Below are 25675 nucleotides of genomic sequence, written 5' to 3' on the forward strand. Positions count from 1 at the left end.
AAAGACTTGAGTGTACATTAAAACGTCATATACACTAGCGCCAGAAGCAAGTGGTTGTCACTGAAAAACTAGTTATCTGCAATGATCCATTGGTACTCTTCAATTACACCAACAATGGCGTAGGCTTTGCTATTCACACGTAAAAGATACAGTAGTAACGCGGGGGGTGGTGGTGTACGCCCACGGCGATTTCTCAGTTGTCCGTTAATCAATAAAGTTGAATTTTGGTACATTGTTAGTATGTAAAAAAATCAACTTTATAGGTTAATGGACAACTAAGATATCGCGATGGGCGTACAGTAGCACCCATCGCGTTATTCGGGGATTCCTGTATTTTATAGGCCAACTTATGACTGTTTTGAAATTATATGTTGCATTTATATTTACTTTTAACTGATATACATATGTGACACGTTCTCCGTTGCAGCGACACGTTTTCGGTGTTTCTGATTAAATGTTCGTATAATAAGCTCTCTGGAATTGGTTGGGTTATTGCCAATACTTAGTTATTTCATGATTCGTTCTATATGACCATTTACATCAAAGGAATGGAGCAGACACTGGAAGGCTAGAGTTAGTTTGTAGACGTTGAAGCTTATGTACTCTGCAACCCGATGGAAGTTACATTTCGTTTTAGATTGATAACTCTGACTAGTATATGTATTTAAAAATTAGGTTCAATTCCTGAGATGATAAAGATGTAGATATTTGGGATAGGAGAAGCAAAACGATTTTAAAAAATAAAGAAGCTCTGATACATGTGTATTGCTGATGGTAGAGAGGGAGCCAAATAAATGGCAATAAACGACTCACGATTATCAATGTAATTTATGAAGCAAAACATTGTTTTTCTGCCGTAGAACTCCTTTGGACCGCTCCGGAACTTTTGCGTAATCCTACCCTCGACCCTGTTGGTACACCCAAAGGAGACGTTTACTCATTCGGAATCATCGTGGAGGAGATCGTATCACGGCAAGGCCCGTTCTACACCGGGGACGACGAAAAATCTCCAAAAGGTAAGCGTCGAAACCGGATATTTCTGTTTATAATTTTCTTTTTTGTGTCCAGAGGGGATAGAGAAAAAAGAAACAACAAAGCTTCGATGACACAGCTTCATCCGACTGAGATTTATCTGGGATCATTTCATTGTGTCTTTCCAACTGCTCCAGCCAGTGTAGTCGAGGTTGTTGCCAAGAATTTCTTAATCTATAAACTGGAACAAATTTTTTGATTGATTCTTCCAATGCCTCTTCCCATTTTTGAGGAGCTACAAAATCAACATGTTTACAGTAATCAGAAAAAATACCACATAAGCGGCGTACCATAAATCTTGACTATCCTTATCCTTCTGGGAGTTGCTTTGGGTCTGCTCAAATACTCACTGTATGCATCCCGAAAATTAAGCATTCGTTTTCGCGAAAGCCGTGTAAAACTATCATCACGTACCAACATGGTCTCAGCTCTAGGACCTGGGCGATGGTGGGTTTCGGTTTGTGCCTTTGATTCATATTGTTCCTTAGGCGCGAATGATTGACGTTCTCGTTTTATGTTATCTAAACAAACAGAAAAATTCGATCTTGTGGGTGGATCGTAAATTTTGTAGCGAGATTTGGCTATCACCACGCGTCTCTGGTGCTGCGTTTCAAGTTTTAATTTTTTTAAATCTACTTTCTTGTTATGTAGTCCCTTATCACCATTCTCTCGCGACATTGCTCAACTATACCGGTAAATATGACAATTCATTTTAAATTTTGACGCACAGCTCTAATATGTGTGCCTTTTAAATAACAACTGCGACTACTTTGATTACTTATCTCTGCACGTAATGTGATATCGATCTTCGCAGGGAAATAATAATGTTTTAAAATTAAGAACTCAACATTTATTTTACTTAACGTTTTACATTAACTCCATTCGTTTTCAATTTCAGAAATTATAAAACTAGTCAAAAACGGACCTGAACCATTCAGCGCTCCATTTCGGCCCAAAGTTGATGAGACCTCATACGAGGATGTAAATAACCTTATGGTTAAATGCTGGGCTGAAGATCCTGCCGATCGTCCAGATTTCAATCTATTGAAAACGATAATTAGAAAAATCAATAAGTAAGTGTGATTTCTAATACCGATACAGACTTTATGTATTTACAATGGTAATTGACTTGTAGAGAAAATGAATCTGGTAATATATTAGATAATTTATTGCAACGTATGGAACAATATGCAAATAACTTAGAGACACTAGTAGAAGAGCGCACACAAGACTACTTCGAGGAGAAACGCAAATGCGAAGAGCTCCTCTATCAATTACTGCCAAGGTGAGTCTTGCATACGATTTTTTTAAAATAATAATTGTGATGTATCCTCTAGATCCGTGGCAGCGCAGCTTATAATGGGCAAATCTGTGATAGCCGAAACCTATGATCAAGTAACTATTTATTTTAGCGATATTGTTGGTTTTACATCTATTTCCGCTCAAAGCACACCAATGCAGGTTGTGGACCTGCTCAACGATCTCTACACTTGTTTCGACTCTATTGTGGAAAATTTCGATGTCTACAAGGTGATAAATAATAAGTCAGAATCAAATTCTTTTACAAATGCAATATTTTGTCTTTCAGGTGGAAACCATTGGAGATGCATATATGGTTGTATCTGGACTACCGGTGCGTAACGGAAATCTCCACGCCAGGGAAATCTCTCGCATGGCCCTGGCACTGTTGGCAGCTGTATATAAGTTTACCATCCGACACCGACCCAATGAACAACTTAGGTTAAGGATAGGTTTACACAGCGGTAAGTGTTACATTGACTTTATTCTAGTTCTAACAATAGGAAAGGACCCATCTGTAAGGTTAGATCAGTGATCAGCTATTATAAACTATTTTCGAGCGTTATAGTAGAATTCCCGAATCAACGAGAGAGTTAGGAGAAAGTTCCATGTAATTTTTTTTTTTTTTTTTTTTTTCAACTAGAGATTGGGAGCTGTGAGTTCGACTCTCACCTTCGCTAAGTCTATATTTTTGGCCTAATATCAAGAATTTTCAGTTTGCCTGAATCTACATTTCTCGCATTAAGCATTTATTCTTCCCAACAGAAAAGTTCCATGTAATTATACTACACTTCATAGATATGCGTCTTTCGATTCCATTTCATAATTTAGAGTGGAAAGTACTATCTTTCGTCTATAAAACAAAAAGCTTTCATTAGAAGAATTCCGTTTAAACCTTTTTTGTGAAGATTTTTGAGAATTATTTGAATTTGATCTTTGCGATATCCGTTTACCGACGGCGCACATACTGATTACAATGTACAAACTTAGATTCTGAGCTGGTAGGCGGAATTCAAAAGTAAGTTACAAGATGCGAATAAGAAATTAAACGGTCTATAATAAAACAAAAAAAACGAAAAGTAAGTTACTTGTCGCGGTGAAGAATTCAGTTAATATATTGGTATTTAGTGTGTAAAATGCGCTTTGTGCCTATCGAAGAATCGCCCATGACGGCATGCACGATCTATCCGTTCTGCCATTTACTTGTGAAAGGGAATGTGTACTCGACGTTCGTCAGTTAAACCCAAATCGTTAGCACGTATTATTTAGTAGACTGAGAGCCAAGCAATTGCAGGTGTGTTGCTCAGAGATGCCAGATATAGGCATGTGTGCATTTTGAAGATATTTTTAAGGATTTTATTTCCAAACAAGACTTTTATTTTGACATGTGTTCGCCATGCAACCTAAATAATGGTAAAGAACTAGTGTCTTTGATTTTTGAAAAAATCACATTTAATTATTGTAAATCTCAGTCCTCGCAGGGCAGGTAACAAGTGCTATAAAAAAGACAAATTTTCTACTCATAATTCGAGTTAGCACACTTTAAGAACGTTCTGAGTAGTTACAATCAATTTGTGGGTAAATCCAATCAAAAAGTTTACAGCTAAACTTATCTAAGAGCGCGACAAGACAAATTTAGGAAAGCGCTTTTACTCTTAACCCTGTACAACAGTTACTACGTTTGCTTCACCGTTCCAAAATTTTGAAAGTTTACCATGTAATTTTAAAGATTACCTGGAACGCAAACGTATCAATTTTACTGTGCAATGCAAGAACACTAAATAACGCGAATACGAGACACAACACTTATGCTTCTTACAAAAAAAAACATAAATACCTTATCCACTCCACTAACCGGTTTCGGGTATGATGCTACGCTAACGGGCAACACCGTAAAAACGATGCGATCAACCTAATGACTATTTTATCATGAAAGTACACAAAAGAAAACCTTATGTTCTGATTTTCATGCAAAAATAATGATCTGGAGGAGCGCTAGGTAAGAAAAAGTCCAATTTCTCTTTTTGTTTTTTCATGTCTAACGCTCTGCCCAGATATTTTTTCAATTCAGATATATTACAAAATAATGCTTGAAATTTACTCATAGAAATTATTTTTAGGTCAATCATTTTGTTCTAGAGGTCCTTTTCCTTCAAAAGTAGAAAACGGAATATTCGCGCATTAATTATTTTCGGAATTTTTGTTTTCGAAAGATGATAACTTTTGAATGCATAGTCAGAATGTTATGATATTAGTATCAAAATGTCAAGTAATCTGTTCTGAACACATTTTGCATATTGCCAATTAAAAACAAATTTCGTATGCGGCTCTGGAGCTCCAAAAGCGAAGGCCATCCACAGACGGTCTTACCCGTTAGAGGGTTAACGATTCGTATGTTCAAATCTCAGCTGGGAGAGGCTGTTAGAATCAATAGAATTATTGCACCGGCCCCGTAATTGTCCTGTACTCTAACAGCTGGTTGCGAAGTCTGTCGTATAAAACAGAAGGTCAAGTTTCAATAACGGAATGTAGCACCTAGGCTTTCCTTTGCTTTTTTTATTCCAGCCGACTATTATAGTAAAAAATCTATTAAAGTAATAATCTTTACGACTATCACAGTAAAAATCTAATCTAAGTATTTAAATAGAAAATAAAAGGCGTAATTTTGAATAGATGGAAAAATTAAGTATTTTGTAAAAAGTTTACAAACAAAATGTTTTAATTAAATTAACGTTTTCGATCCGCAGGGCCATGTGTTGCTGGTGTAGTTGGTTTGAAGATGCCTCGGTACTGCTTGTTCGGAGATACGGTAAATACGGCTTCACGAATGGAGTCCAACGGAGAGGCGCTGAAAATTCATATAAGTCATAATACTAAAGTTCTTTTGGATACGTTTGGTACGTTTGACGTAAAGGAACGTGGATTAGTACCAATGAAGGGCAAAGGTGAAATGTTGACATATTGGTTGAATGGAGAGAAAACAGAACTGCTGCAAACAGGCTTCAAAATGAATCAATTTAATGGTAATTTTCCAGAAAATAGTCCTTTAGCTTTACTAAATGGAGCGCCACCCACAGGAATTCTTCATAATAACAACAACACTAATATGTACAGCTTAAATAACGGCGGTAATGTTACCAATAAGAAACTTAATAACGTGTCATACAACTTCATTAAATCGAACAGTACGAAAAATCTTTTGAACGCCAAGGGAAGATTGAGCCTTGGTGGTGACGATACGATACGTAGTGTCACTCAGCCTCTACTGACACAAATTAACTGACATTAACTTCAACGAAAATAAACAGGAACTATCAAATAGAACCAAACACCGATTAAAATATGGAGATGTTAGTTATGACAGCATTTAAGTATCTAGTTATGAATAACGTAATTTCTGAAAACTTCTGCCCATGCTAACTATAACCGCAGACAATGGAAGCACAGGATATACTTCCGTTTAACTCACGTTGTTTGTCGTCAGGTACTGCTCAGTTATTTTTGTTGAAATAAACCATGGCATAAAAATAGATATTCGAAAAACTAGTAATATGAAAAATATGATGAACATGCAGTTTTCTCGTATGTTTTTATATAAGGTCGATCCAAATTTGATAATACAGCAATTCGTAGCCGAGGACCTACCGATTATTGATGAACTTACCTATCCTATGTTTACCTATCATATCTTTACCTATGTTGTTTATACCAAGGTGAGTTAAAATAGGTGATCTAGTTTTCACAGTTTGTAGAAGAGAAGTGCGCGGAACGATTGGTTAGCAACCATCGACGTTGTTTATACATTCAACAGTTTCCGCATTGAAAATTTCGGTGGTCGTCAAGAGTAACCCAGCGGGGGTGAAAAACAAATTTGAACATCAGAAAACCTCTCTTGACTAACCTTGGTTTATACAATGTATGTAACCCAGATAAGCAACTAAATCCTATGGAAAAAACGGCACACAATTAAGCACATTGTTTATGCCACGGTTTTTGCTGATTATTGCCGTTATAATTTTAAAGTTGTAGGCTTGACAAATTACAATTTCTAGTAATGGTATTATGAGTCCAACCTCAGACGATAGACACGTGAGTCCCAATGGTACGGTTCATTCTTCCTCTTCTCTGAAATAGATCGATGCTGGCTTAAGTCAAAGTCACTGCGAAGGAATAATTATATTCAGTAAAACAACGGCTGCTAACTACAACCCATACTTTAGATCATCCTAAATATAAAGTATACCAAAATCTGTCCTCGTTCAAGAAGTTTATTATTTCGCAAATGCAGCTTATTATGTACTTACGACTTTTGTGATCCAATTCTTAGTTCTTAATAATTGTAAGTGTGAAGGCTGACAAAGCATTACGGAATAATTATTTAAACAGCGACAGTTGCATATAAACGTAAACATGGCCAAAAATAGAGAAATTCGTTTAGAATTACCATTGCTCGTGTAAACATATAAATGATATAAACGAGACATGTTGAAAGTAATACCTGAAGACAATGCTAGAAGAAAAACGAAAAATATAAGTATTTACAAATATCAAAATGTATTTTATTTATATTCCTTTTTCTAGCAGCAAAAATGGAAAGTTTTTTGTCGGATTCTCTCTGGTTTTCCACATTGGCAGAAGTAGCGCTTTTCTCTATAGACGGATTTCACGGCAGCTCCCTCTCAGATTTCAATGAAACTTTTTGTGTTTAGAGAGATCATGTAAAAAAACAACTTAAGGGCTTAATTTTTTCTTCTTTTTTATTATAAAAAATATAACTCGAAAATTATAGGACCTAAAAAAATTATCTATGGTGACTTTTAGAAAACTTCCTGAATTTTCATAAAAAAATATGTATGTATGTATGTATATATGGGGACTACCACCTATCGCAGCAGAACTACTGTTTATAGCAATGGGCTTATCTGACAAGGGGAATTGTACAAACATAACTATTGGCCACGTTCACCAGGTCCTGTATGAAGGGCCAAAAGGAAATCGATCGGCAACCAACATCGCTTGCACCTACCAAGGGAGTTTAAGAATCTCCTTCCAGGAACTAGATCGCATGAGTCAATCGTTAAGTAAGCCCTCCCAATGCAGAATGACCCCAATAGGTGGGGAGAAGGGCCCGCTCATCATCCACAATGTGTTGTTATCCGGGCCAAGGTTAACCTTAGGAAGTTGACCACTTCACTCTCCCTAAGCACACTGCTTCAAACAAGTATCCTGTTGGACCCTCCCATTCATTGATGTTATTGTTTTTGTGTACTTTAAGAATTTCATTTGGTTAAGAGCTCTTTTTTAATTACTTCTGTCGTGGCAATTATTGGATTATAAGGGGGAGGGGCCTCAAACCATGCTAACAACATTCCTCACATCATACGCAATGTGTATGCCAAGTTTCATCAAAATCTGTCGAGTGGTTTGCGAGTCTATACCGGACACACGAACAGCATTTCATTTTTATATATATAGATAGATATAAGTCGACCAACAATTGAGTATATTTTTCGTTTTGTAAACTTATCCACGGAGCCTAATTCTGCGCACTTTCTTGCCCATGTTCCTAATTCTGCGCATCCATAAAGTGAAAATAAATACTCCTGTCATGGTGTTTATGTCTTTATACGCTGAAAGCACACTAAAAAATCCGGCATTAGCCATTACCATAATTAAATCGATGATCCGGCCTTCCTGTGCTGTCCGGGTGGCAAAGGAATATTGTTATCATTTTGATTGCCTCATTTTAAATATTTTATTCTCGATAACGTGAAGGGCGAATTGATTCGGGTTTTCTGTATACTGAACATGACAATTTAGACTAATACTAAAAATTGTGTTTTCATATAGATATCACTTCCCAACTCTCTGACAGCCCCACGAGGTGGGACATTAAAAAAAATAGAAGACATGGTTTCATGAATTGGCCCTCGTAGGTTCGGACCCCGAGACACAGCACAGGATTCCAATCAATGCAAGTTAAAGATTCTACTTGAATTTTCATGCCTCTATACCTCAGCCATTTGGGTGAGGTTGCGTATTCGGATGCGCATTATAGCATCGCATTTTTCTAAGGAAAACAATGCATGCAATCACTCTTTTTGTCTAAAACATGACTAAAACTAGGGTAGAAGTACCAAATATAGTTATAGCACCAATCATGGTAATACAAGAGAGCCTATTGATCTTTTAACATAGATAACATGCTGTTCTTAACTCCTGAATATATTTTTAGACAAGAACAAACTCTCCTGCACCAATATATTGAATGTAAATGTATGTAAATCTGAGATCCTTTGGTCCAAGCTATGCAATTATTTTAAAAAATCCCTTTATCGCACTAATATTATTCATGGCGGTAGTGCCCCGTGCGTTGTGGGCGGTTTTACCCCCAATTGACCGATTTGCATTATTAAGTTTGCATTATTAATTAAGATACTGTCGGGTGAAGACAGGACCAGAGATGCGATATGGGTTGGATTTACCAAAAATTTTAACGTTTTGAATAAAATAAACCTTAAGTACTGCGGGAGCAAAGTTATAAAAAACGGAACGATTACAGGGATACCTCGATATAAGACAACCTCGTTATAAAGATGTTCGGCGCCATAAAGATGTTCATTATTTCTAAATAATGCTAAAAATTGTAAAAAACTAATACCTCAAACAATAATAAATAGTTAAAAAAACGTAAACACGCAACACAGAGCAAAATTGGTAATCAATGGTAATCAGTAGAGTAATCAATGATAATCTTAAGTAATCATTGGTAATCATGATTCATTTATAGTAATCATTAGAGATTGATTACTGGTAATCAGAGGTAATCAGTAAAGTAATCAAAAGTAACTTTTTTCTAAGGTGCATAGTAATCATTGCTGTTGGAAACCCCTTGATACAAACCTTTTGCACATTTTTTGTCAATTACTTGGTAGTCTGTTTTCTGTGTTATTAGCTCATAAAGATAAAGCAAAATAGTCTTCTGCAAAAATATTTTTCTCTTACGTATAAATTTTTTTGTAGAACTTCATATTGAGCTACCTGTTGAGATAAATTAGAGTGACTATATACAGAGTGGCGACATGTCATCCCAAAAGTATGCAATGCTCTAGCAATGCTTATTTTCTTTCTCTTTCCTGCATACACGTTGGATTGGTCGTCTGCTCGATTGGAATGACACTGACAGATAATTATCATTCCAATTTTGACATTGTCGCCACTCTATATATAGTCACTCAAAGATAAATGATTTATAAGAGGAAATATGATTTTACGGGTCGTCCATAAACAAAGGTCCACTGCTGAAAATACGTGAGAGTTAGAAATTGGGAATGCTTAGAAAAGTTATGTGAAATTAATTTATCATTAATGTTTTGAGACTAAAAAATGGAAAACAAACTTAGGCCATTACAAATATTTTATAAAGTTTTTGTCCTTCCGGTGTTGGGCCACTAAAAAAACAAAGAGATTTTTTTAATCGAGCAAAAAAAAATATATATTTTAGGCATTTTTACTTTAAGTTTAAACGTAAAAACCAAATCTATTCTTGCTTTTAACATATACGTTATTATTTTCCACGCAAAAATCTACGAAAAAAGACAAGAACGAAAGAAAAATTTTTCGGCCGATTTTCGGAAATTCCATTGTTCGAATTTCCATTTCTGTTTTATGCTAAAAGCATTGACTTAATTCGTACACTCGTTTTTCGAGTTTTTCAGGCTGTAGAACCTACAAACTATTGATTTTATGAAAAAAATTAACTCATATCCTACAAATTTTTTTTGCCACCCGATTTTTCAAGTCAATTTCCAAGAAGGGGGGGTGACAAAAACGTTTAAAATTATTTGCAATGGCCTTATTTAAAAATTATTACTTGAATTGTTATTACGGTATCATCTGAACATTGGACCACCCATGTTTTCAACAACATGCAACATGTTTTCATTCAAAAAGTGCCAGACTTCATTGAGGTAGAATATCCCGTTTAGGCGCAATCATTTTTGTCCGTCTAAAATCGCTTTCTGGAATTTAGTGCACTGTATTTATTCCTTAAAGCTGGAATCACACGGATCGTCAGCGAACATCATCGGTAACGTATCGGAAAGGACGGGTCAAAACGGGTGCAGGAGTGTACGGCCCCACACAGTTTTCCAGGCTGAGATAGCTGCTATAATAGAATGTGCAAACGTATGTCTCAAAAGGAAATACAGACATGCTAATATCTGCATTTTCTCTGACAGCCAAGCGGCACTAAAAGCGCTTAAAAATTTTAAGTGTTTCTCAAAAATTGTCTGGGATTGGTTTTATCTCTTACGGCAACTGAGCCAGGTAAACTCGGTAAACCTGTACTGGGTCCCTGGTCACTGCGGAATAGATGGAAATGAACTTGCAGACGAACTACTGTGTTACCTGATTCACTGCGAATATGCGTTGTGTTCGCGGGATCGTGTTGGTTCGAAAGGTTTCGAAAAATATCGCCCTTGTATCGAAAATATCGTTAATTTTGATCACTAAAAATAACGTACTTAAACGTTATACAGGCCGGACTCGATTATCCGGGGATTCGATTAACCGGGGATTCGATTATCCGGGGATTCGATTATCCGGGTTTTTAGACTCGATTATCCGGGTGAAAAAAAAAATATTTTTTTTTCAATGATTTATTTTAAACCTTAATGTTATAGTTTTCATGCTACATGATGATTCCAACTTGACAAGTATTGATTCACCTCCCTAAAGCTACAAAATTCCTTTCTTATATCCCTTTTAGCGGCGAACAAAATAAAAATAAATCCTACGATGATGGAATTAATTTTTTTACTTAAAAATCATCATCATCATTATTATCATCATCATCATCATCGTAATCATCAGAAAAAAAATTGCAAAAAAGGAATTTTTTGACTTTAGGGGAGATTGATCTATAATAAAAAAACATTTATAATACCTAAATATTGAAAAACATAACACACACAAAATAATATTGTACCAAAAAAAATCATCAGTGGAAAAAATCGTAAGAAAGGAATTTTCTGACCTTTGGGAAGATAGATCAATAATAAATAAAACATTTCTGATACCTAAAAGTTAAAAAACTTGACATACCAAAAAAATCAGAGGGGTTGTGCACAAGACACGACCGCATATATAGGTGACGTAGGACTACGTTAGCCTCTTGGTAGTGATAGTAGCATGTATCCATGCTTGTAATCATTCATTTCTTCATGTATACATGCTGTATGCAACATATATACATGCTACATGCGTTGTATGTAACATTTATCAAAGTAGTAATATTGCATACGTTCAATCCCCAAAAGATTTCAGAGTTATTTCAATGTGCATGTGAAAACAATTTAACAAAATCAAGATCACAAACTATTGCTTTCCTGCTACCTTACAGAAATTGAAGATTGTTTTTATTACTCATGGTTACCCACGTTGAAGGGATTTTACCAATTCAATCCTATTTTATCAACAGCACATCTTTTCACTATACTTCTAATGAAACGGCAAGCATGCGTATTCATACAGAGTCATATTATTACCGAACACTGCCAGCACGTAGCACGTGCTGTAGCACGTTTTTCCAACACAGATATCAAATTCGCCTAGGTTTAATCGTCTCGCAGTAAAGAATTTGCGATCTGTTGTGGCAACGAACTTGTGTCGTTTTTTCTGGCACACTTCCCTAACACAGACATCAAATTGGACTAGGTTTAATCGCATTCGTAAGAAATCTGTTGGCACGAGGGGGTTTTGTCACTCTTTCTGGCGTACTTCCCAAGCAAGGACATCAAAATGGTCTAGGTTTAATAGCGGTGTTAAGAAATCTTGTTGAAATGAGGAAACTGTCACTTGTTTTGGCTTACTTCCCAAGCACAGATATCAAATTGGTATAGGTTTAGATCATCCTAAAGAATCTTCCAACCAATCACGAAGCGAGAATTCTGGTAAAACATAGGTTCATTATTTTCAATTTTTCAATAGTTCAACATCAAGAACCCATACTTTTTTTCATTTGGGTCAATTCTTAGAAGATTTTCCAATCGATTGGTGTAAGAATATTGAAAATCTATCGGAAAACCGCTGAGCTATTGGCGCTCAAAACCTTTCATTTTTCGTGACGCTCGCATTTTTCGATTTTTTGGAATGACACCCTATCTCAAAACTTGCCGTAAGACGTAGTCCTACGTCAAAAATTTGTACCAAAAATGATGATTCGATTATCCGGGTGATTCGATTATCCGGGCTGAAAATAAAAATGATCACCCGGATAATCGAGTCCGGGCTGTATTACAAGTGCTAGTAGTACGCAATAATTGTATTGTAAAACTGAATGGTTATTTATGCAACTTTTTACAAGTTAAATGCAATAACAATTCCCAAGTAACCAAAAGTTCAGATAAAAGGGGATTTTTTGACTTAATCAGCCAACGAAATGATCATGAATAGAACTCTATTCAACTTAATTTTTAAGTAATTAACCGTACTTTCAAGTTCGTATGATTAAACTTCGAAGGGAATACAAAGTAACTTCTAACAGAACTATAAAGTTCGCAAAAAGTTCACTTGAGTCGCTATATAGAACACTATTCAGCCTAAAAAGAAACTCCAATAATTTTAAAAATAAAAAAGATTGAGCGAATATTTTCCCATTCCTTCCTGTTTTTGTAAATTCATGACATTTCTCATTAACTAAGGCATTTAATTTCGGTTAATAATCGAATGTTTTTTTATAAATATTAATTTATTGTAACTTACCATATACACCATCAACCAAAACCTCGGGGATTTGAACTCGAGTACTTCTTTTCGGTGACTTAGACGCATACCACTGCTCCGTTGCTGGAATATGCGATTCGAATCGTTTTTACTCGATGTGCTGATTTCTCATTTATCACAGCCCCGAAACGAACTTACACTTAAGAACAACTCATCGGCAAAATTCATGTCACTCGCGGCGTCAGAGATGGCGCAATGCATCAGGATAGGCTTGCAACGAAGAACGCTCGGGTTCAAATCCAGCAGCGGTCGGTCTTAGTTAGGCTTTTTTATATGGCCTATCTTAATCGCATGAACCGACTTTACAAAAGTTAGGAGAGGAGGCGGAGGTAGAAAATAAAAAAGTATAAAAATAGAACTAAAAGTGCTGTTTTATAAACTTTTGCCAAAGTTTCTTAAGAAGCTGCTTAGCGTTGTATGCAACGAGCTCAAGGCAACTTCGAAGTTCGGATAATTACAGGTAAAACTGCTTAGCAACCATAGATCCTTTCGACAATTGCTTTCTTAGCTACCCGTTACGCAAGTGAAATTATTTTCCAAGTAATACGAGTCGTTTTCTGCTAATAAAACGTCCGCTTATTTTGCGCTGCTCCCCCGATCGAGCCATGGCGTCATGCAAGACATGTAACTCTTCAGTCAATGGAATTGACAGAGTTATATGCCGGAATTGCCAATCGATGTATCACTGCGCCTGCATCCCTGGAATGCAACGATCTACTTTGGATGCGATATCAACATTCAGCGACAACCTTTTTTGGCTCTGCGATGATTGCGCCAGCAGCTTCAACAAGTGGTTACAGCTGCCGGACACCACCGCCCCCGCTGTAGCCGACGACTTATCAAAGCTATGCGAAGCAGTCGACAAATTAAATTCTGTTGTCTCTGATCTCTCCTGCCGCATTGAAAAACACTTCCCGTGTGGATCTACCACTCCTGCTCTTAATAGATTCAACTTTCAACGGCAGCCTGGCGAAATACCCACACCAAAGCGAAGCCGAGTGGACAGTACGAATTTCTCTACCACTGCGGCTGCTGTGTGTGGCACGAGATTAGGGCTGTCTAACCGGTAGTACCGGTAGTACCGAAACCGGTAATACCGGCCAATTTTTGGATACCGAAATACCGGTTTTGGATAGACAAAAAACCGGTATTTTCCAATCTACTTGTTTTTTACAACTCCTTATTCGAATAAGAACTAAATTTGATAAAAGATTATAAAACTCTTAGAAAAACAACTTGGTGTTAATACCGACGGGATTCTTCGACTAGTAACAATGAAGAGAGTGAAATTGTGGATTAAATAATTGTAGTTCTTGAACCCGTTTAAGGCACAGTAGAGTAACTTTGTTGTAAAAATGTTTCATTGTATGAGCCAGACGTCGCGTTTCAATTTATTTTTGAACAACTTAATATTCAAAAGCCACCAAATTATTCGAAGCTCTCAAAAAACGAATTTAGGAAACAAGATCAGGGCCCAGAAACGTCACTTACAATAGTAAATTGTTATTCAAGAATGAAGTAATGAAGTTTCAGATTCAACAGAAGCAGCGCAGCTTCGTTTCAAAACTGGCTTCAATCAGCATTTCAATGACGCTTTTCACTTCATCATGACGACCGGTTTTAAAGTTTCATTTGTATTTCTCGATCAAATATTCAGAAAAAAGTCAGCCTAGACTTTGAATGCAATTGAATTGATTTCCTACAATTTACCGCATATTATGATTAATCTACTCAACATCGTGCCTGATTGTCAACGGTCATCATTCGACACAGTCAGTAGATTCAGCTGAAGCTGGCTTGAAACAATTCTGTTCAACAAATGAAACAAGTCGCTTCATGTATGATGCGAAGGTAAGGGAAAGTTAGCTTCATTTATTTGTTTCGACGACAGAATACGGGGATCTTTGCGCTTTTTGAGCATTCTTGCCATAAAAGGATCTGCCAGGAAAGAATTTGGAATATTTTTTAAGTCTTTCGTGTGATACATTGATTAAACAAGGAGATGAAATCTGCATCCCACAATCTTCGAATAGTGGGATTGATAACAGAGAAGAAAAGGTATTTGAGAAAGATGATGAAGAGGATGACGAGTTGCAGGAGTTCTGATTTGGGGATGGAGAAAAAATTGTTGAGAGGCTGTAGGAGACCGGGGCACTAATTATGCTGGAAGCTACAATACAAGATATTTTGTAAATAATTAAAGGCGGGTTTCCTTACTATAAATTTGAAGAAATGAAAGGAAAATTCCTCATTTGCTTAGAGCCATTCGCCAGACATCGATGAAAGCGGAAGTTTTTTTTTATTGTTGGAAGTGTTAGCAATTAAATTCGTTCTAGTAAGGGAATTAAATCGCTAAGAGTATTATAGATGCTCAAATTCTACTTTGCTAAGCAACAATACTGAAGTTAAAGTTTCAAAATAACTAGATTTACTGAAAAACATCGACATTTCTATCGATTTCGAATAATCTGTCAATACCGGTATTACCGGTATTTTCTACGCCAATACCGAAATGCCGGTTTTCACCAAAAGCGCCCAATACCGACAGCCCTACACGAGATTCATTCAGCGTGCAATAAAAACGGTTGCTGATAAGCGGCAGCAATTTTGGCTGTACTTGAGCCGCTTGGATCCAAGCCATACAGTGGACGATATTGTCGCTATGACACAGGAGTGTCTTGATATGAGTGCTATACCGAAAACCATTATGCTGGTGAAAAAAAATACTGATCTTTCGACGCTAAATTTTGTCTCCTTCAGAGTGGAGGTGCCTAAAGAGCTGAAGGAAATGGCTCTAAAAGCATCCACTTGGCCTACTGGAGTCTTGGTTCGTGAATTCAACTTTGATCAGGAGCGGTCCATTAAATTTCGTCAATAGTACCTTGGCATCTTCAAATGCTTTTATTTTGGACTGCGAGAGTCAACCGACTCTCGCTCAAATTAAGTACCATTCATCTTATGTTCCTGACGACGAAAGCCAAAGTATCGTTCTACGTTCTAGTGCACCTGACTCCGCTCAAGCTTCGCCGCGTCGAATGCAAATTCCACGTTGCGCGCCTTGTACCTGCAAGACCAACTCGTTGCAACTCTACTACCAAAATGCCTGCGGAATGAATTCCCAAATTGATGACTACATGCTTGCGTTTTCGGATGGTTCCTACGATATCATCGCACTCACAGAGACTTGGCTTAACGTGTTGGTGGGGGGCGATATTGAACACACGCCGCCTCTGAATAACCAAGAGTAATATCCGGAGTGATTCGCGATTGGGGCTCAACTACAAATTGTAAACAAATCGTTTTATCACATCATCAGCCTTAAAAAGACTGGTAATATCCTTGGCAAGAATCCTTTCTTCTGTTTTAATCATTAGAATTTTTTAAAACAAGTTTTTAGTAATGGGCGATAGAAGTGTTTAATCAAAACAAAAGACAGTTTGCAGTTTAGCCCCTCGCATTGTTATGAAGTGACAGGCTAATTTGCAAATCGTTTTGTAAACAGGCGATAGTAAAGAGCGAAACTGCCTTGTTTTCAAAACACAGGCGCATTGCAAACAGGCGAAACTAAATAAAAAAATCAAAACAAGGCGAAACAGGGCTGGGCGAATCTTATTGTCAAAATGCTTTGAGGCTCATTCCAAGGGGTTCAACTATAAAACTTAGATTTTGAGCTTGAATGCACAAATTTTATGCAGTATTGTTGTGAAATTATAAGATTGATTTATTCTACACCAATTTATGTCTTCAAACTTGATTTTTGTAACTTTTATTTAAATTAAGATTTGAAAATGTACTGGCAAATTATCACAGTGATATTTTTCATTGTTCACATTTTGTTAGTTGCGCCCTTATCGCGAATCACTCCGGATATGTATATATGTAATGAACATTGATGTACCTTCTGAATTCGCCATATACTTTGGTTTTATAATAAAGCGTAAATGTATAACTAGCTCCGCGCGTGTTTTTCTCCTTTGCGTGATATATTCACTTTTTCTGTCGATATTGTCCGTTTCCTTGGTAACAAAACGCGCTGCTCACTTTTTTGATAGCTTGAAATCGTCGCAGAGAGAATTTGCTTGGCTGTATGTAAGTTATAAGTATATATTATGCTTGTCTAGCACGTAAGCTATTGATTTACTTAACAAAATAAACCATATTTGCCCCCGCGACGATTCTGGCGACGGTTTCGCCCGCGACGGTTATAATTCATCGCGTACGAAAGGGTGGGAAATTGATAATAATATACTCCGCTGCGTAACTCGGATGTGTAGTACGGTATTCTACAGGTCATAGGCCCAGATACGAGTGAAGGAAAGATTGTTTTTGACCGCGGAGGTGTATCTAGTTTAGAATTTGTTTTGTTCGGTAAAAGTGATTTAGCATTTGTCGTCGGTCGGCACGGCACGAACAAAGATAACGGTTTTCTTTTGTTCGCCGCGCGTGTGTATTGTATTAACAGCATCGTTGGATTCATTTTTTCACCCGAGCAGAGAGTAACGTTTCATTGTGTGTGTTGTTGTGCCTTGGAGGTAGAAATGGCGGAAAAATTGTTATTTTCCCGTCTGAACAACCGCAACTACTCTACGTGGCGAATGAGAAAGGAAATGCTGTTAAAAAGGGACGAATGGTGGTTTGCTGTTGGGGAAGATAACCCCGAACCGGTAACTGCAGCCTGGAACACCGCGGACCAGAAGGCGTTGGCGACTATCGTGCTGTCGATTGAGGATAGTCAGCTCAATTTGGTGAAAACGGCCAACACAGCCAAGGATGCTTGGAATCAACTTAAGACATACCATGAAAAAGCAACAATGACGTCACGGGTATCGTTGCTTAAGCGTATTTGCAGTCTTGATTTCGCAGACGGTAGTGATATGGAAAATCACATTTTCGAATTGGAGGAATTGTTTGATCGACTCCAATGCGCTGGTCTGCCACTTGAGGATCCACTGAAGATTGCACTGATTTACCGTAGTCTTCCCGAGTCGTATAAAGGATTTGTTGCGTCAGTGGAGAGTCGGCCGGATGCCGATCAAACCATTGAGTTAGTGAAGCAAAAGCTGCTAGATGAGCATCAACGGCGAATGGAACGTTCGGGAAAAAGTGACGAAAAAGCAATGAAGTTGCAGCATAATAAAGGACGTAAAGGAAAAGTGTGCTTTCACTGTCGCAAACCCGGACATTTTGTGTGTGTGTGTGTGTGTGTGTGTGTGTGTGTGTGTGTGTGTGTGTGTGTGTGTGTGTGTGTGTGTGTGTGTGTGTGTGTGTGTGTGTGTGTGTGTGTGTGTGTGTGTGTGTGTGTGTGTGTGTGTGTGTGTGTGTGTGTGTGTGTGTGTGTGTGTGTGTGTGTGTGTGTGTGTGTGTGTGTGTGTGTGTGTGTGTGTGTGTGTGTGTGTGTGTGTGCGTGTGTGTGTGTGCGTGTGTGTGTGTGTGTCTGTGTGTGTATGTCTGTGTGTGTGTGTGTGTGTGTGTGTCTGTGTGTGTGTATGTCTGTGTGTGTGTGTGTGTGTGTCTGTGTGTGTGTGTGTGTGTCTGTGTGTGTGTGTGTCTGTGTGTGTGTGTCTGTGTGTGTGTGTGTCTGTGTGTGTGTGTGTGTGTGTATGTGTGTGTGTGTGTGTGTGTGTGTGTGTGTGTGACGCTTTTAATCTCACTCACTTTTCTCGGAGATGGCTGGACCGATTTTAATGTTCTTAGTGTCAAATGAAAGGTCTAGGTGTCCCATTGGTTGCTATTGAATTTCATACCGATCGGACTTTTAGTTCAAAAGTTATGTATAAAAATACGAAAAATGTGGAACTTCATTATCTCATAGGTCTCTTAACCGATTTGAACAAAATTGATTGCATATGAAAGAGGAGCCTTGCAAACCCTTAACTTCCAAATTTCATAACGATTGGACTTGTACTTTAAAAGTTACATAAAGAAATGTGAAAAATAGTATTTAAAACATATTTATGTAACATATAAGCATTAATTTAATGAAAAACATCACACATTTTATGATTATTTGAAAATTACTGCTGAGATCTATCAAACTAAACCGAATTATTTAAAATCGGACGCTTCATTCAAAAGTTATTCAAACTTTAACACTTAAGCACCGTATATTAAACCGTTAAAACGTGTGAAATCAAAACATATCAATCAAATGTTGATTGTATTCAATGTATGAGATGTGTGTGATGTATGTGTGTATGTATGTATGTATGTATGTATGTGTGTATGTATGTATGTATGTATGTATGTATGTATGTGATGACAGTTTGCAATTTTAAAATTTGCAATGAAATTCAAGAAAAGTGAGAAACATGTCAATTGTCTGAAGTTTTTGAAGCCTCTTAGTGGAATACGAACTCTGAAATTAAAGAAAAGAAAAAACTTCTACCGACTAAATTCCACTATTTAATATTTATTCGCGACAGATACGTATACGCTTTGAAATAAGACACTGATGAAGCCTGCACGTCGTAGGTGAACTACGTATCTGTTGCAAATAAATATTAAATAGTGGGATTCAATCGAAAAGTTTTTTCTTTTCTTTGATTTCAGATTTCAATTGTCATTTTCTTCACTTGCTGTTACTCACAATTGTACAAGAAAAGCAAAAAGCGAAGAAAAGCAGTTTATTTAAGCATGTAGGTATAGTGGTGTATAGAATCAAAAATACTAGTGAGTTGATTTTTCCAAATAAATTTGTACAAATTCCAAGAAATTCTGCGCATCAATAGATGCTCTTTTTAATCAATAGATACTAGAGCTTAGAAATGTTATATGAAAAATAGGAAGTAAGCGTTGCACGGTAGAAATTTTGTAAGATTTGTTTTCGTTAGTGATACTTTAAAAGACAGATGTCTTATGTCATGCATCATGTTTTAATAAATAAATCAAAAAAAAGACAAGCACTGGGAATCATATCGATCGTATTTCCCATTCTCAAGCATGTTTATGGCGCAGCTTTGGCACTATTTTTCGACCTCATCTTGTTTTCCTAACCCTCTAACATTGTAAAAACGATGCGATCAAGCTAATGACTATCTTTTCATGAAAAGAAGCTTAAGTTTTGATTTTCATGCAAAAATAATTATCTGAAGGAGCGCTAGCTAAGAAATAGTTCCATTTCTCGTTTTCATAACTAATGCTCTATTCAGTAATTTTTTTCTAATTCAGATATATTGCAAAATTGAAGCCAAGCAAACCAATAGTAAAATTTTGAGATCAATCATTTTGTTGTAGATATCCTTTTTCTTCAAAAGCGAAATATAATAATAATTTTTCTGAACTCTTGTTTTTCAAAGATGCTAACTTTTGAATGCATGGTATTAATATCAAAATATCAAAAAATCTGCTATGAACAAATACTTCATATTGTCAATTCAAAACAAGTTTCGTATGTGGCTCTGAAGCCCGAAAGTTAAGGCCGTCTGTAGACCCGTTAGAGGGTTAATTTCTAATTTTCTATACATATTCATTCAAGTCTGTAAAAATTACCTTTTGTGTTTACATTATTTTTCTATAAATATTATAAAACTAAATAAGGTGTTCATCAAGTAACATAAATGACGCTTACATGTATTTACGCACCCAAGGAAAGGAAATATAATTATTCTACACAATACGTTGTGAATTTTACTGGCAAATAAGGATTTTGAGGAATACGGAACGGATATTTAAAAACATAGTCTAATATAACATCTATACATCTACAATTAAGTTCCTGAGAAATTAAATAATAATTATTGTGGCAGTAGAAAGGCTAGGTCACGCCGCTAGGTGGATTAATTCGGGTTTTTTGTATTAAGGGCCATTAGGGCAAGCTTTGCCTGTTGGTAACAATAAATAAATAAATAAATAAATAAATAAATAAATAAATAAATAAATAAATAAATAAATAGACATAAAGCTTATTAACCTTCCTTAGACACCATTTTCCGAACTCTAAGTTACTTTCAAGTTGTATGTTGAACTTTCAAGCTGCATGTTGAACTTTCAAGCTGCTGCAGATATTAACGGTACTTTAATAAGAATGAAGTTCGGTTTACAAATGTAGTAACTGGTTGTTCAGCAAGAAAGTTCTGCCGAACTAAATTTGAACCAAATATGAACTTTCAAATTTGTTCCTTAAGTGAAATTCGAACTTTTGGTTGCTTGGGAAAAGCACAACTTATAAAAAATCGTTTGTTATCGATATTAGCTGTATATGCGTTATAAACGAATAAAACGCATGGTGACGTTTTATTTCAATAACACGCATATTCGCGAGTCAGGTAAAACAGTAGCCAGATGTGGTTCAAACTCTCCATTCACAGGTCCGGATCCATTCTGCGATATCTCGGACTGTGTGATGAAGAGTGGGCTGAAACAATGGGAGAGCCGAACGATTATGGCCAATTAGATGGCCGTACATCCCTCAAACAATCAAAAAATTTATAATGCCGAATTATAAAAATTTAAATGCAATGTGATATATACAGGTGTGGCAATGTTGGTTAAGTGGGGTTATTGCAGTGAAGAAATGTCATCATGGTATGGGTGAAAGTGGAATCGTAAATCGACCTATCACGATTGTTCGGATATGAACCAGTTTTTGTAGCAACCGATTAGTTTTCGGTAATGCTCAAACTAAATAATATATATTTTCGTTAGAATAAATTTCGAGAATAATTACTGATTACTTACAAGAAGTGGTTTCACTGATAACCGTTTAGACCTTCTCCCTATCCTACGCTGATCTCAGTTTACGGTTCGGTAATTTATTTGTGACTAGGGACAACTTGGGGTGAGCTACCCTACTTCTGATTTCTGCGGTTGCAAATGAGGATTTTTGGGAACTACGGTTAGTATTGTTTAACAGGTAAGTATTCCAGGTAAATTTCAGTGATCGCTGTATCTGCAGGTAAGTTAAATATATATTGTTTACATCCTTAGGTTTACACTCATTCACCATCTCATTTCTTACCACTCTAATCACTTTTTTTCTAATTTCTCTAGCACTTGGCAGAAGCTATTTCGCAATCCTGCTAATATTTTGCACAGATAATTTTTCTTAGATTAATTGGGATTAAGCTGTTGAACTACAATATGGAGCACTTTCTGTAATGGTGATTTTTTTATATTTATTTACCTGCAACTCTTTTTCTATTCTGCCAAACATAAACGTCAACCGCTATGTTGGCAGTGTTGCTATATATGCTATGTCGTAACACCCCCGCCCGTAACATCCGGCACTTCCGGATTTACTGAATCTCTAGTATCGCTAAATTCACCGCACCACGTCTCTGTACGCTGCCATCAGAGGTCCTCACGTCCGCCTGTCTAACACGTCCATCGGCACCTTTTACTGTTGCTTCGATGATACCCCTTTTCCAACACTTTCGGTTTTTACCGTCGATAACAAACACCAAATCGCCCTTCTCTAGCGGTTTTTACTCGTCGAACCACTTCGTACGCTGGTTGATCGTAGGTAGGTATTCCCTGCTCCATCTCTCCCACATCTTGTCGGCGAGATACTGCGAGCGCTGGTACCCGTTCCGGAGTGCATCTCCTGAGCTCGTAACTTGGCTATCCTCTTCGACGTCAGCGCTGGTCACCGTCCCCCGTAAGAAATGGTTCGGTGTCAGTGCCTCTGTTTCCTCTGCAGTTTGCGGTAAGTATGTCAACGGACGTCTGTTGATCATATCCGCTGCTTTTGCTAGTACTGTTACTAGTACCTCCTCCGTCAATTTCCGACCATCCATCAACGCACGCATTGCTTCCTTCACAGAACGCACCATCTTTTCCCAGATCCCGCCCATGTGCGGCGTACCGGGAGGATTGAAGTGCCAGGCGGTAACAGGACTGGCGAGTTCTTCTGCGCACTCTTGATTGATCCTCTTCATCTTCACTATTTCGTTATTTGCTCCCCTAAAGCACGTAGCGTTGTCCAAGAAAATGTGCGTTGGCTTGCCAAATTTACTCTGGAAACGACTAATTGCCATCCGACACGATACAGTGCTGAGGCTATGCACAACCTCCAGGTGCACCGCCCGAATTGTCAGGCAAGTAAATACCGCCACCCAACGTTTCTCTCTTCGCCGACCAATCGTTATCTCCAGTGGACCAAGATAGTCAATACCCACAGAATCAAAGGGCCTTTTATGAGCGGTTACACGTTCAACTGGCAACGGAGCCATTCTAAGGAAACTTGGAGAACACTTATTCACCTTACACCAAACGCAATTTCGTAACACTTGTTGTACTGCTGAACGTAGTTTCGGAATATGGAACCGCTGTCGCATTTCATTAAACACGGTCTCTGAATTTCCGTGCCCGAATTCTTCGTGGTAATGCTGAATGAGCTTCTTCGTAATCCCGTGTGTACGTGACAGAATAATGGGATATTTCCTGTCAAAGGATTTCGGAACTGCTTCTGCTAGTCTTCCTTCCATTCGCAGCACGCCCTCATCGTCAAGCACTGGCGAGCTCTTGTATATCGGACTGAACTTTTTGATCAGCTCCAAAGGCTCGCCCGTTTGGCGGTTCAAGTTTTTAGTGAGGGCACTCATTTCATCAGGAAAGCTGTCCCACTGCGCCTGTCGCCACAGAATCGTTTCTGCCTGCTGGAGTTCTTCCTTTGTAAGAGGAACTTGAACCGTGACCAAGCATGGAAAAATTCATTCACTCACATTATTTTTGGTGAATATATTGCTTGCTTCGAAGTATTGCTTCCAATCATTCTCCCTCGCATGCAAGCTCTCGAATAGAACCATACAGAGTTAATTCACCGATGAATCGCCGACCTACAGCAGGAAGAATGCGAAGAATTCAAACAAGATCGGAACTTTTGTATCGAGGTTCATTTAGAATCATTTGAATCAAAAGATTGTGTTGGAAAGAATCATCTGCGAACTATGATTGCGAATCCAAATGAATGCGTTCAACGATATTCTTACTGAACGAAATAGAAGAATGTTTGCTGTTGGTAAAGCGCAAACCGCGCAAGACGTAGCTATGCAAGGAACATTCAATGCAGTTTTTCAACTAAGGCACTAACTGAAACTTATGTTTTAGCAGATTTTGTAATGGTATTGACGGAATAATCCTGCCATTTTTGTTTTATGTTTTAAGTATCGCTCATCATTAACAGGCTAAATAAAAATGAAATGATGCAAATTAGTCGTGCGGGCTTTGTGTGACCAATCTAAAAATTATATTATTTTATTTCATGTTATCATGTTATCTATCGATGTTGGTCACGTATGGCATCAAGTAAAACAATTTTAAAGTGATTTTTGCTGGATAGCTGTGACGGTTAGAGGTACAGTAGACTCTCGGTAAAGTTAATCGATTGGGGATCGGGTCGATAAACTTTTTCGAAACACAGTAGGATTTCGAATTCGGTATGGTTCGATTTTGACATCAAAAGTATCCGTTTTTGGCAACACAAAATATTTCCCTAACAAAATATGGTTAAATATTAGTCAGTTTTTGCATACATGCTTTAAATGACGCAAAAATGATACCCTCAGTGTGTTCATGAAAAAAAGTTAGCTGTTATAGTTATAGAATGTTTCGAACAATAATATTTATATTGCCGTAGGACTACGTCTTACCGCAGGTTGTCAAAAACTTACTTACACCGAACGGATAGCTCTTGGCAGACTTTTCAAGCATAAAATGATTGCAATCGTTGATTAATAATATTTACTCAATTTCTAACGCATTTACATTCAATTTTTTCATATCAAAAAAGGGTCTCGATTTTGACACGGTTTCGATTTTGGCAACATAGGCGACAGGCATTTGTTGCCAAATTTTAAATCCAACTGTATTAATTATTTTTAGCAGTACAATGTCCGAAAACCGGAAATAATACTACCGGTGTAGATAAGATAACAGACTCTAAATAAAATTAGCGGTTGCAAAAATTCGACTTTAAGATGCACAGAATATTCAATACACTATTCTCCATGCCTTTGTAACAAAATTGCCAGACACCCAAAATCTTCTCTCTGAATCTATCATCGTAGGACAGACTGTACACAAGGTATCGTAAAGCATATAGTCAAATACTTGTTCTTCAAATCTTTGTTTCGAAGTACAGTAGGATTTCGAATTTGGCAACAAATGCGTGTTGCCAAAATCGAAACCGTGCCAAAATCGAGACCCTTTTTTGACGAGAAAAAATTGAATGTAAATGCTTTAGAAATTGACTAAATATCATTAATCAACGATTGCAACAATTTTATGTTTAAAAAGTCCGCCAAGAGCTATCCGTCCGGTACAAATAAGTTATTGACACCCTGCGGTAAGACGTAGTTCTACGGCAATAAAAATTTTATTGTTCGAAAGCACATAACTTTTTTTCATGAACATACTAAGGGCATCATTTTTCGTCATTTAAGGGATGTATGCGGAAACTGATTGATATTTAAGCATATTTTTGGAAGTGAAATATCTTGTGTTGCCAAAAACGAATACTTTTGTTGCCAAAATCGAACCATGCCAAAATCAAAATCCAACTGTAAGTGAATTCATATGACCTATTTTTTTTGGAATACGGGCCTAATCGAGTCCCTTCAAG

At 37.2% G+C, this 25675-nt stretch overlaps 2 protein-coding genes across 4 annotated transcripts in view; one reads left to right on the forward strand and one right to left on the reverse strand.

Moving 5' to 3' along the window:
* LOC128739959 (atrial natriuretic peptide receptor 1) overlaps window positions 1-6867 on the forward strand; it is an 89524-nt gene extending 82657 nt beyond the window's left edge. For 2 of the 3 annotated variants that reach the window (XM_053835463.1, XM_053835465.1), the window contains 6 exons: window positions 861-1016; window positions 1931-2105; window positions 2168-2317; window positions 2370-2562; window positions 2621-2795; window positions 5079-6867. In XM_053835463.1, the coding sequence (XP_053691438.1) occupies window positions 861-1016; window positions 1931-2105; window positions 2168-2317; window positions 2370-2562; window positions 2621-2795; window positions 5079-5614 (1385 nt within the window). In that variant the 3' untranslated portion in view covers window positions 5615-6867. The remainder of the gene's footprint in view (window positions 1-860; window positions 1017-1930; window positions 2106-2167; window positions 2318-2369; window positions 2563-2620; window positions 2796-5078) is intronic. The other variant, XM_053835464.1, reaches the window with a different exon arrangement.
* Window positions 4810-25675, reverse strand: part of LOC128739960 (tetratricopeptide repeat protein 37) — a 186822-nt gene continuing 165956 nt past the window's right edge. Inside the window, exon 8 of the mRNA XM_053835469.1 lies at window positions 4810-4819. The gene's annotated coding sequence lies outside the window, so the exon portion shown is untranslated. The remainder of the gene's footprint in view (window positions 4820-25675) is intronic.

Source organism: Sabethes cyaneus, chromosome 3 (genome assembly GCF_943734655.1).
Source record: "Sabethes cyaneus chromosome 3, idSabCyanKW18_F2, whole genome shotgun sequence".
Lineage (NCBI taxonomy): Eukaryota > Metazoa > Arthropoda > Insecta > Diptera > Culicidae > Sabethes > Sabethes cyaneus.